This window comes from Narcine bancroftii, chromosome 7, assembly GCF_036971445.1.
Source record: "Narcine bancroftii isolate sNarBan1 chromosome 7, sNarBan1.hap1, whole genome shotgun sequence".
NCBI lineage: Eukaryota > Metazoa > Chordata > Chondrichthyes > Torpediniformes > Narcinidae > Narcine > Narcine bancroftii.
Window position 1 is genome coordinate 43719714 of NC_091475.1, and position 10926 is coordinate 43730639.

Below are 10926 nucleotides of genomic sequence, written 5' to 3' on the forward strand. Positions count from 1 at the left end.
TTTATTTGTGTTGATCTTGTACCCCGATATTTTTCCATACTCCAATTTCTTATGTAGTTCTTTTATTGATATTTCTGGTTCTGTTAAGTATACTATGATGTCATCTGCAAATAAACTGATTTTATACTCCTTCTCCTTTATTATTTTCTGTTCTTATCAGTTCTGCCAATGGTTCTGTTGCTAAAGCGAACAGTGAGGGAGATAATGGACATCCCTGTCTAGTTGACCTACTTAATTTAAATTGGTTCGATACATATCCATTTACTGTTTCCTTTGCCAATGGTCCATTTTATAATGCTTTAATCCAATTAATATATTTTTCTGGTAGATTGAACCTCTGTAATACTTCAAATAAATAATTTCATTTTACCCTGTCAAAGGCTTTTTCTGCATCTCGAGCAACAGCCACTGTTGGGGTCTTATTTCCTTGAACTGCATGAATTAAATTAATAAATTTACAGACATTATCCGCTGTTCGTCTTTTCTTAATAAATCCAGTTTGATTTTGTTTTACTATTTTTGGTACACAGTCGGCCAGTCTGTTTGCTAATAATTTTGTTGTCATCTTATAATCTGAATTAAGTAGAGATATTGGTCTATATGATGCTGGTGTTAGTGGATCCTTCCCCGTCTTTGGTATTACTGTAATTATTGCTGTTTTACATGAATCTGGCAAGTTTTGTGTTTCTTCTATCTGGTTCATTACTTCCAGGAGAGGAGGAATTAATAACTCTTTAAAATGTTTTATAGAATTCTATTGGGAATCCATCCTCTCCAGGCATTTTATAGTTCGGTAGCTTTTTTAATATATCCTGTACTTCCTCTGTTTCAAATGGTTTTATTAGTTTGTTTTGTTCCTCTTCTTGCAATTTCGGCAGTTCAATATTAGCTAAAAACTCTTCTATTTTATCATCTTTCCCCTCATTCTCAGTTTGGTGTAATTGTTTGTAAAATTCTCATTAATCTCCATTGGATTATATGTAATTTGTTTGTCCTTTTTCCTTGATGCCAATACAATTCTTTTAGCTTGTTCTGTTTTAAGTTGCCAGGCTAATATTTTGTTTTTTTTCTCCTAGTTAGTAATGCTTTTGCTTTATTTTCATTGTTCTTCTCCACCTTATACGTTTGTAATGTTTCATATTTAATTTTTTGTCCACCAATTCTCTTTTTGTTATATCATCCCTTTTTGCTAGTTCCTTTTCCGTACTTACTATCTCCCTTTCCAACTGTTCTATTTCCCGATTGTAGTACTTTTTCATTTTAGTTACATAACTTATTATCTCCCCTCTAATGAAGGCTTTCATCGCATCTCAGAATATAAATTTGTCTTTCACTGATTCCGTATTTATTTCAATGTACTTTTTAATTTGGCGTTCGATAAACTCTCTAAATTCCTGCCTTTTAAGTAGCATGGAGTTTAACCTCCATCTCTATGTTCTTGGTGGGATGTCCTCCAGTTCTATGGTTAATAACAGGGGTGAATGATCAGATAGCAATCTAGCTTTATATTCAGTTTTCCTAACACTCCCTTGAATATGGACTGACAACAGGAACAGGTCAATCCTTGAATATGTTTTATGCCTACTCAAATAATATGAGTATTCCTTCTCTCGTGGGTGCTGCCTCCTCCATATATCCATAAGTTTCATTTCCTGCATTTATTTAACCATAAATTTGGCTACTTTATTCTTTTTGCTTGTCTATTGTCCAGTTTTATCTAAGTTTCATTAATGGCTAAAACATAGTTCCATGTACTGATCCCAGCTCTAAGTTCATCCCTTTATTCCTTATACTCCTAACGTTGAAATGGACACATTTCAACCTTTCTGACTGGTTTGTCCCCTTCCTGTCTTTTCTCAACATAGGACTCGGAGCATCCTGTTTTTGTCTTACCTTAGTCTGCATTCATGATCTGATTCTCACTCCTCCTGCCAAATGAGTTTTAAAGTCTCCCTAACAGGTCTAGCAAACCCTCCTGCCAGGATATTTGTCCCCTTCCAGTTGAGGTACAGCCTATCCTTTAATAGAGGTCTGACTTTCCCCAGAAATGATCCCAACAATCGAGAAATCTGAAGCCCTGCCCCCTCTGCACCACTACTTTTCCAATTAGGGGCTTTCAGCAGCAAATTTACCTGGTTTGATAACATTAAGTAGGGGGAAGAATTAATATGTATGTATCAATACAGCTACTATAAGAAAAGGGAGGACTGAGGAAAGGTGAACAGATGGTAGAAACATTGGGTAGTGTGAATAAGTCTGGAATATTGTTGGAAATTGTTTCTAGATAGCATTGAGAAAAACATCTGGGAAGCTTTCGGAAAAGGGCAGCTGAGGAAATTGTTTATGACTGGGGAATGTTTATCATTAGATTGTAAAATTTCTGATGTGGCATATTTTAAAAACGAGGAAGAAACTGTTTATTAGGCTAATATCACATGGGGAAGTTACCAGAATCTCTAAACAAAGATAGCAAGTCAGTATTTGAACAAATATAATTCAATCGAAAATTTGTGAAAAGTTGAATTTTGTGTAAGTGACAATTGTGATAGATATGAGTGTTGATGGTTATTCAGTAGACTTGCAGATGGCATTCAACACTTTGATATTTTCTAAAAAAAACTGCCAACACAAGAATTTGTGGAATTGGAGGTATTTCTTTTGAGTTTGTTCAGTGTTAAGGGGTGTGGATAATTGATTGTGCTTAATCGTGATTGAATGCTATGGTACAGAAAACAGGCCATTCAGCCTCTCTAGTCAGTGCTGGTCATCATCCCCCAGTCCTACTGACCTCCTCCCATTCCATAACCCTCCAGGCCTCTTCCATCCATGTACCTATCCAATTTATTCTTAAACACCCCATCGTGCCCACATTCACCACATCAGATGGCAGCTCATTCCACACTCCCGAGTGAAGAACATCCCCCTAATATTTCCCCTAAACCTTTCCCCCTTCATCTTAAAACCATGACCTCTTGTATTTATCTCCTCCAATCTAAGTGGAAAAAGCCTAATTTGCATCCATTCTGTCTATATCTCTCATAATCTTGTAAACCTCTATCAAATTTCCTCTAATTCTTCTTCACTCCAAGAAACCTTACCCTGTAACTCAACTCCTGAAGACCCAGCAACATCCTAGTAAATCTCTGCACTCTCAAAATCTTACTGATATCCTTGAAATTGAAATACTCCACCTAGCTTTGGTCACTTTTTAAAAAACAGCCTAGTAGCCATAGTAACTCGCTTGTAAAAGTGTTTAAACAAAAACAAACAAGGGAAGGCTTTTGAAGCATTACAATAATGCTTAATTCTCACCAAAAAAAGGCCAGCCACAGCCGATCCCTGACACTTATGCACCACTGTCGCTGATCCCTGGGGAGGCTTTCCCGGTTGGTGAAACACTCACTGGTGAATCTGCAGTCTCCTGGCTTTTCGGTCACTGGAGCTCCCGACCCCAACACCCAAGTCCCGACTCCGAATCCTCCCCTGCTAGGTCTACCGCATGCACACTGGAGAGTCCAGTGTGCAGTAGTCGGCCGGAGGGAGGATTCAGATTTGGTGTTGGAGAGCTCCAGTGTGCTGGGGACGGAACATTACTAATCTTGCTCCTGCCGGGGAGGCCATTCTCCGTGTTAATGTCAGGACAAGGGATTCTTCTGATTGCTTGCAGCTGGGACAGTTTGAGATAGAGAGTTGGAGAGAAAAGTCAATACGGGAGGTAAAAAAGAAATTAAACGAGAGAGGGGAGGGAGTTGCCTGAAACGAGGACAATCTTCATTCTAATTTCATATCTGGTGAATTTTTTTCAACCTCTGAGGTCATTTCGGCTCTGAAAAATTTTGGATAAATGAGGATCTTGGAGAATCTGATTTTTGGATAAACAGAGTTGTACCGTATTACTTCAGCATCAATCTCAGTGAAAGGAATAATGTGGACAAAAGGAAGTGGTTGTAGATAAATTTCAAAAATGGAATATTATGACAAGTTAAATATTGGGGTGTTGTCATCTGCATTTTGCTAAAGAGAGGAAAAATATTTTACAAAAAGAATGGGCATTAAAATTAAAAACTTTAACATAAATGATACATGAACTTTTATACATGTCTTTTAGACATCAATTTTGCAAAGGTTCTTTTTGACATTAAATATGTCATTCTGGGATGCAGTTTGGTTGTGTCTAATTTTTATTCTCTCACATAGCTGCCAGCATAGAAATGGGCAGTTCAACCTATTTGGTATGTGCAGATACTCTACCTGCATATCTATCTCATTTTATTAATTTATTCCCTTGTGTATTTAATTTGACCAAAAATGTACCAGATTTCTGCTATTTTGAATACTTTTTGTTCCCTTATTGGATTGTTAAAAATTAATTTTCATAGGAACATGGGAAGTAGGAACAGGAGTAGGCCAAAAATGGCCCATCGAGCCTGCTCCACCATTCAATATGATCATGGCTGATCTAATTTATGACCTAACTCCTCTATCATGTAAAAATTTATCTAACCAAATTTTAAATATGTCTTATGAGGCAGCCTCAACCACTTCCCTGGTTAGAGAATTCCAAACATTCACTACTCTCTGGGAAAAACTATTTTTCCTCATCTCTAAATCTACTCCCCCGAATCTTGAGACTGTGTGCTCTCGTTTTAGTTTCCCGGCCAGCTCAAAAAACCTTCCTACATCCATCCTATCCATACCCTTCATAATCCTATATGTTTCTGTAGGTCTTAAATCCTCCATTTAAAAAATGAAGGAGTTTTTGATTTGTTTTTTTTTTAATGTATCTGCTTCATTTCTGCTCATAGATTAGTATCTTCCTTAAACTTTGTATGTATTTGTTAATATTATTCTCAGACTTGCATAAAAATGATCACTTGGATTTTGATCTTGCAGCAAAATTGGCGAAGAGCAATCAGCAGAAGATGCAGAAGACGGACCTCCCGAACTACTGGTAGGTCGGTGTACAAGATGAGTTAATCAGAAATGTTCACTGAAGAATTGTATAATTTATGTTGCCTTACCTGATGGTTTTTTTTGCCTAAAGTGTTTTGCTTAACATACTACATGTTAATTTTATTTGCAACTTGTCTGTTCATTTTGCCATACTGCTTTTCTGTGGACTTTGATACCATCCATCCTCTTAGTTACTGGCTGGATTTTTGAGATACCACTGGAAGAATTAGCCTGCAGTTGTGTCACCACATCATGCTAGAAAATAAGCCATCAACCTGATGAACATTTTTTTTGCTGGCATGCAAAAAAATGGATGCTTTAGGTAGATTATCCATTTTTAATATTTTTATTTCACGCAACCTTAACTAACAGATCAAATCATAGCTTCACAGTCTGATCTAGTAAAAATGATAAACTTTCAATGATTGTGAGATTCAGCACAGTGCAAAAGACTATGTGGATGTGTTCTCAAAAAGTTTTCACCCACTAGTACTGAATGGATGAAGCATCTCATCCTTTTCTTGAGCTGCTTACCTTGAAAGTAGTCTGCCTTGAGTCAGTTCAGTCCTCTTTGAGTTGCTAAAACTCCAAAAAATCTATTTTTCCACGTTCCCAATAGTCGGAAACCTGGCTCATGTTCCTTTTAAACTTGCCCCTAGTTTTCTTCATTCCCTTTAAATTCACTTGGGCTCATTTCTTTCATGCTCCCTTTAAACACCAAGTCCCCTGGGAAATTTTTTTACTGCTTTATAAAACTTTAAAAAAAAAACAAATTAAAGGTGTATGGTGGCAGTTGGAGTTCAGTTCAATGATCTGAAAATCAGCCATTCCTCATCACCAAATTCCCATGGGTACCATATTATCACTAACATTAGAAAAAAGGCAGGATGCCCTGGAGAGAGCAAACATTTTTGGTTTCAATAAACAGTAGTTGTAGTTTTGGTTTTGGAAAGTGCTCCAGATTTATCCACATCTCTAATCAAGTGTTTTTCTGCTAGAACAACAAGGCCATCTAACTGTTAAAATGGCCAAAAATGATCCTGTGCACAAGAGGCATGATGAATCAAATCCAGTGAATTATCCAATTGTTCTACTCTCAATTTTGGCAAAGTGACAGATGGCAGCATTAACAATTGACCACCAATTGCTTTTTTTGCTTTTCTGCAAGGACCACTTAGCTCCAGATGTCATTCAATCCTTGTCTAAATATGGACAATGGGGCTGAAGTTCTGAGGTCCAAGGGGAGTGCTTACCCCTGGCATCAGGATAGTGTGACAAGGATCCAATAAAGCTGTAGTTGGTGTAAATTTCAGCATTAATGTGTCACCTCCATGTTAGAGGCCTTTCGTGTCAGGACTGGGACATCAGTACAGGAACAATGTGCAAAACCCAATCCACTCCTTTTATTAACCTTTCTTTCATTATGCTGTTGAAGTGTGGATGTTTGAAGACTGCAATATTCCATTTGATTCCCTTCCTCAGATAATGCAGGGTTTCATGTCCACATCCATTAAGACCTAGACAATATCTGAACATAGTCTGATGTAGCAAATGCTAGGCTCTTGTGAGGAGGAAACAAAAAACAGATACTCAGGCTGGCATGGTTTGTGTACCACTATTGCAGTTCCAGTGACCCAGGTTCAAATCCAGCACTGTTAGGAGTTTGTAGGCACTTCCTGTCCCTGCCTGGATTCGCTATGGTTTCCTCCCACCCTTCAAAAAATGTTTTGGAATTTGAGGCTTATTAGATGGCACAAGCATGTGGGCCAGAAGGGCCTGTAACTGTGCTGTATGTCTAAATTTAAAATGGCATCCGTGGAGGGAAAACAACTTCCTATACGATTACCTACAAACACGCAAATTAGATGCAGGAGCAATAGGTAACTCAGCCTCTGGAACCAGCTCTGACCTTTTCATCAGAAAACTTTGGAACTCTTAACGTCAGAAGAGGAGGGAGGGGGTTGTTCTACTCTACAACTACTGTAGTTTGGATTATTGACTGGCTTCTTGCATGTATTTAGGGACATCAAATTTTGAGTTCGTGATGATGCCTATATCCTATATAAAGAAAAAGATAAATTCCAAATTTTAAATACTTTTGCTTATGAATTTTTTTGTCTTCAAGATCTTTTCAAATTTGTGTTCACTGGTTATTGATTTTTGAGCTTGGAAACTTTCATTTACTTTAAGCCCACTTGTAAACTCTTGATTTGTTGCTGGAGAAAACTACCTTTAATGTAGCACTATTTTAAATCAAATTTGTTTGGTCCAAAATGGAGCATCTCAACCTTCTGCATTGAACTTCATATCATGTGTTTGCATCAACCAGCATGTGTGTTCTTTGCAGTGTTTTTTTTTAAAGTTTAGTCTTAATCACAAATGTCAACATTTGTGTTCCAAGTCATTAACATGTCAGAAACAACCGTGATCTTGATATTAAACTTTGCAGAAAGCTACTGTGCACCAGTATCTAGAGATTGTCTGGAACTATTTTCTTTTTTTTTCGAAATTTATTTATAGTATCTCCATACATTCATTTCAAATTGACTTAGTATAATATTACATAATAGATACTAAATAATTTTCAAATTTTCACCCCCCCCCCCCCCCCACCTCCCCTAACCCCTTAGGAAACCACCTTGTGGTGGTTAATTCCCAAAAACCCAAATGGGTGTGGTATAAACCACAAGTGGCATATGACTTTCGGGAGCAGACGTACCACTCCCTCCCCCCCCCCCCCCCCCCCAGGCAGACAAAATACACGTAGAAACAGAAAAATCATCATTTCGTATATCCATAAAACCCTGGTCCATCAATTTAACCAATCTTATTCATAAACTCTTTTTTTTGAAAATCCAAACTTGATATTAAATTTTGCACCCTTTCCACCCTCCCAACACTGAGTTAAACATTGTATACAATCAATAAAAGTATTTTTTTAAATTTTTTTTTCAAGTCTTCCTGAATTTCATCCACTGAATTAAAACACCTCTGAACATCCCAGTTCAACACCGAATCTTCCATTCTTCTCAGTCTCAAGTTGAATTTGTAACTTACTTTCAAAAAAAGTTTTTTTTCAAATCTTTTAAAATTTTCTTGAACATAATTCCTTCGGTCTTGATCTTCTAAAGCATCAATGTTATTCATAAGTTCTTTCTTCTGTGTTTCCCAATTTAATACCAAATTTTCCACTTTGTCAATCTTCTCAATGTTAAGTTGAAATTATTGTTTATTTTCAAGAAAAACTTATTCAAAATTTTTAACTCTTCTTGGACATTGCTCCTTCGACTTTAATTTTATAAATCATCAATTTTGTTCATAGTTTCTTTCTACTGAATTTCCAAATTTAATAATAAAGTTTCCGTTTTTTCCAATTTTCTCAATATTAAACTGATCTTGTTGTTTAGTTTAAAAAAAACCTTTTCAAAACTATTAAAATCTGTTTGCAATGTATGCATACTCACAGATAATAAATTCACTCTTCCAATATTCCATCCAAAAAAAATCACTGATAAACCTTAATGCAGGTCAAGGAGTTCCATATATATGTTTATCTTCAGAAAATATTTCAAATCAACATTCGTCGCCATCTTTCAAAAAGGAGTCCGAAATCAACTTTAATAAGTTCTGTTCTTGAGAAAATTCCAGCACCAACTCCGGCTCTGTCTGGGCAAATAGGTCAAATTTCTTCCAAAGTCAAAGAATGTAATTTTGTTCTGTATTTATAGATAATAAATTCATCCTTCCGATATTCCATCCAAAAAAAATCACTAATAAACTTTAATATTATCTGGATTTTTAAAACTCACGGGCAACCAATGCCAATTACTGCAATTTATCTTAAAACATTTCAAATCAATATTCATCACCATCTTTCAGAGGGGTGTCCAAGGCCAGCTTATCCGACAGTCCAATTAATGAGCTCCGTTCTTAAGAAAATTCCAGCCTTGACTCCGTGGTTCTGTCTGGGCAAGTAGGCTGAGTTTCTTCCAAAGTCGGAGAGTGTAGTTTTGTTCTGTATTTGAACTCTATTTTCCTTAATCTTTGTTGCCATTTTAAACATCTTTCAGAGGGGTGTCCAAGGCCAGCTTATCCGACAATCCAATTAATGAGCTCCGTTCTTAAGAAAATTCCAGCCTTGACTCCGTGGTTCTGTCTGGGCAAGTAGGCCGAGTTTCTTCCAAAGTCGGAGAGTGTAGTTTTGTTCTGTATTTGAACTCTATTTTCCTTAATCTTTGTTGCCATTTTAAACTAAAAACAATTGATAAACAAAACAAAGACTTTTAACAGAAAAGAAATATTCTTTAAACGGGTATTTATATAACTGCCTGGGGGAGACGCCATCTTGCCACGCCCCCCCTGGAACTATTTTCTTAACTCGTAGAAAGAAGCGGTTCCTCAGCCTGGTGGTTCTCACTCTGATATTTCTAATTCTTTTTCTCCCGATGGAAGATGCATGCGGAGTGGTAGGAGTCCTCTCTGTTTTGTGAGCCGTCTAAACACAATCCCAATAAATTGCAACAATTTGGGGGGGGGGGGAATGGTAGAGTGGGGTGGGAAGACCTCATGTAAATTAGATTGATTTATCTTTAACAAATCCATGATTTTCTTTTAGTACTGTAGTTCTTTAATGACTAGTGGATCCATAACTGAAGATGTAGAATTTGACACTGTACCTTTTACATATTTATTTAAATCTCTTCTAAATGACATGTCCTGATTTTGATTGGCCGTTGTGTTCAAATAAACAAAACATAAATGATTCTATTCAGTAAAAATCAAGTCTGTTCTTATAACTGAGCATAATCTCGTCATTATCTGAAACATTGTTTTCCAACCTACTTGTAGCCTGTACTGCCCAATTTACCTACAAACCGCGTACATTTTGAAGAATGGGAGGAAATCCGAGTACCTGGGGAGAATACATAAACTCCTTACAGATAGTGCTGGATTTGAACCCATCACTGATGCTTTAACAGTATTGTACTATCTACTCCACTAACTGTGCTGCCCTATGAACAAGAGTAAAGGATTCCAAATTGGATGAATCTCCACTTATAATTTGAAGGTGAATTGAGTAATGTCGTTGTGGTTCTGAGGTAAAACGTCAGTCATGATCTTGAATGCCAGTTGGTGGTGATGTGCCAGATGAGCTGCTGCTTTTTTTGATAAAGTGCAACCCCAGAGTAAGCAATAGTGATCTATTTTTCATAACATTAGTCACAATACAGTGGAATCCTGTTATAACGTGATAATTGGGATGAAAAAAAATTGCATCACAATAAAAAAGCAGGGCTGCACTAAACTGGGGTTTCACTGTGTACGATATATACATTGATCACGGCAGGAACCTCACAAAACCGCCCCCCCCCCCAGTCCATGCGATTAATTCCCCATCAAGATAAACATTACTGTACTTAATCATTTCGACATGCCACTTTTAAACATCTGCTGCACCACAGGGTGGCCATCCCTGGTACTGCAACTTTTAAAATTGGCTCGCTTAACATTTTATCTCAAAAGATCGGAACATGGATGTTAAGGGCGCATACCTTGTATATATCGGCGTCCAATGACTCATCACGTTATATCTGAATTTGCGTTAAATTGAGGTCCTACTGTACAAGTTCTCGTCTTCAAACATTACAATATATTCTTTTGATATGCATCTGAATCACAAATGTCTATTTCCAAATTAGAGTGTCATTTGTATATTGATTTTAAAATTCTTCAATAACGGTTCCAAAAATCTTGCTTCTCCCTTGCAGTTTATTCATGGAGGGCATACTGCAAAGATCTCTGATTTTTCTTGGAATCCAAATGAACCATGGGTGATTTGTTCAGTTTCAGAAGATAACATTATGCAAGTTTGGCAGATGGTGAGTGGTTTTTCTAAATTAGCTGTAGTTGAAGTAACAAGAATAAAGCCCAAACAACATTACATATGGATTATAAAATATATTCGTAGTATAG

The 10926-nt window shown here is 36.8% G+C and overlaps 1 protein-coding gene across 2 annotated transcripts in view; it reads left to right on the top strand.

Annotated features, from left to right (window-relative positions):
- The window catches only part of LOC138738835 (histone-binding protein RBBP7), a 49266-nt gene that overhangs the window by 34780 nt on the left and 3560 nt on the right, over positions 1-10926 (top strand). For both annotated transcript variants that reach the window (XM_069889901.1, XM_069889900.1), the window contains exons 10-11: positions 4894-4951; positions 10722-10832. In XM_069889901.1, the coding sequence (XP_069746002.1) occupies positions 4894-4951; positions 10722-10832 (169 nt within the window). The remainder of the gene's footprint in view (positions 1-4893; positions 4952-10721; positions 10833-10926) is intronic.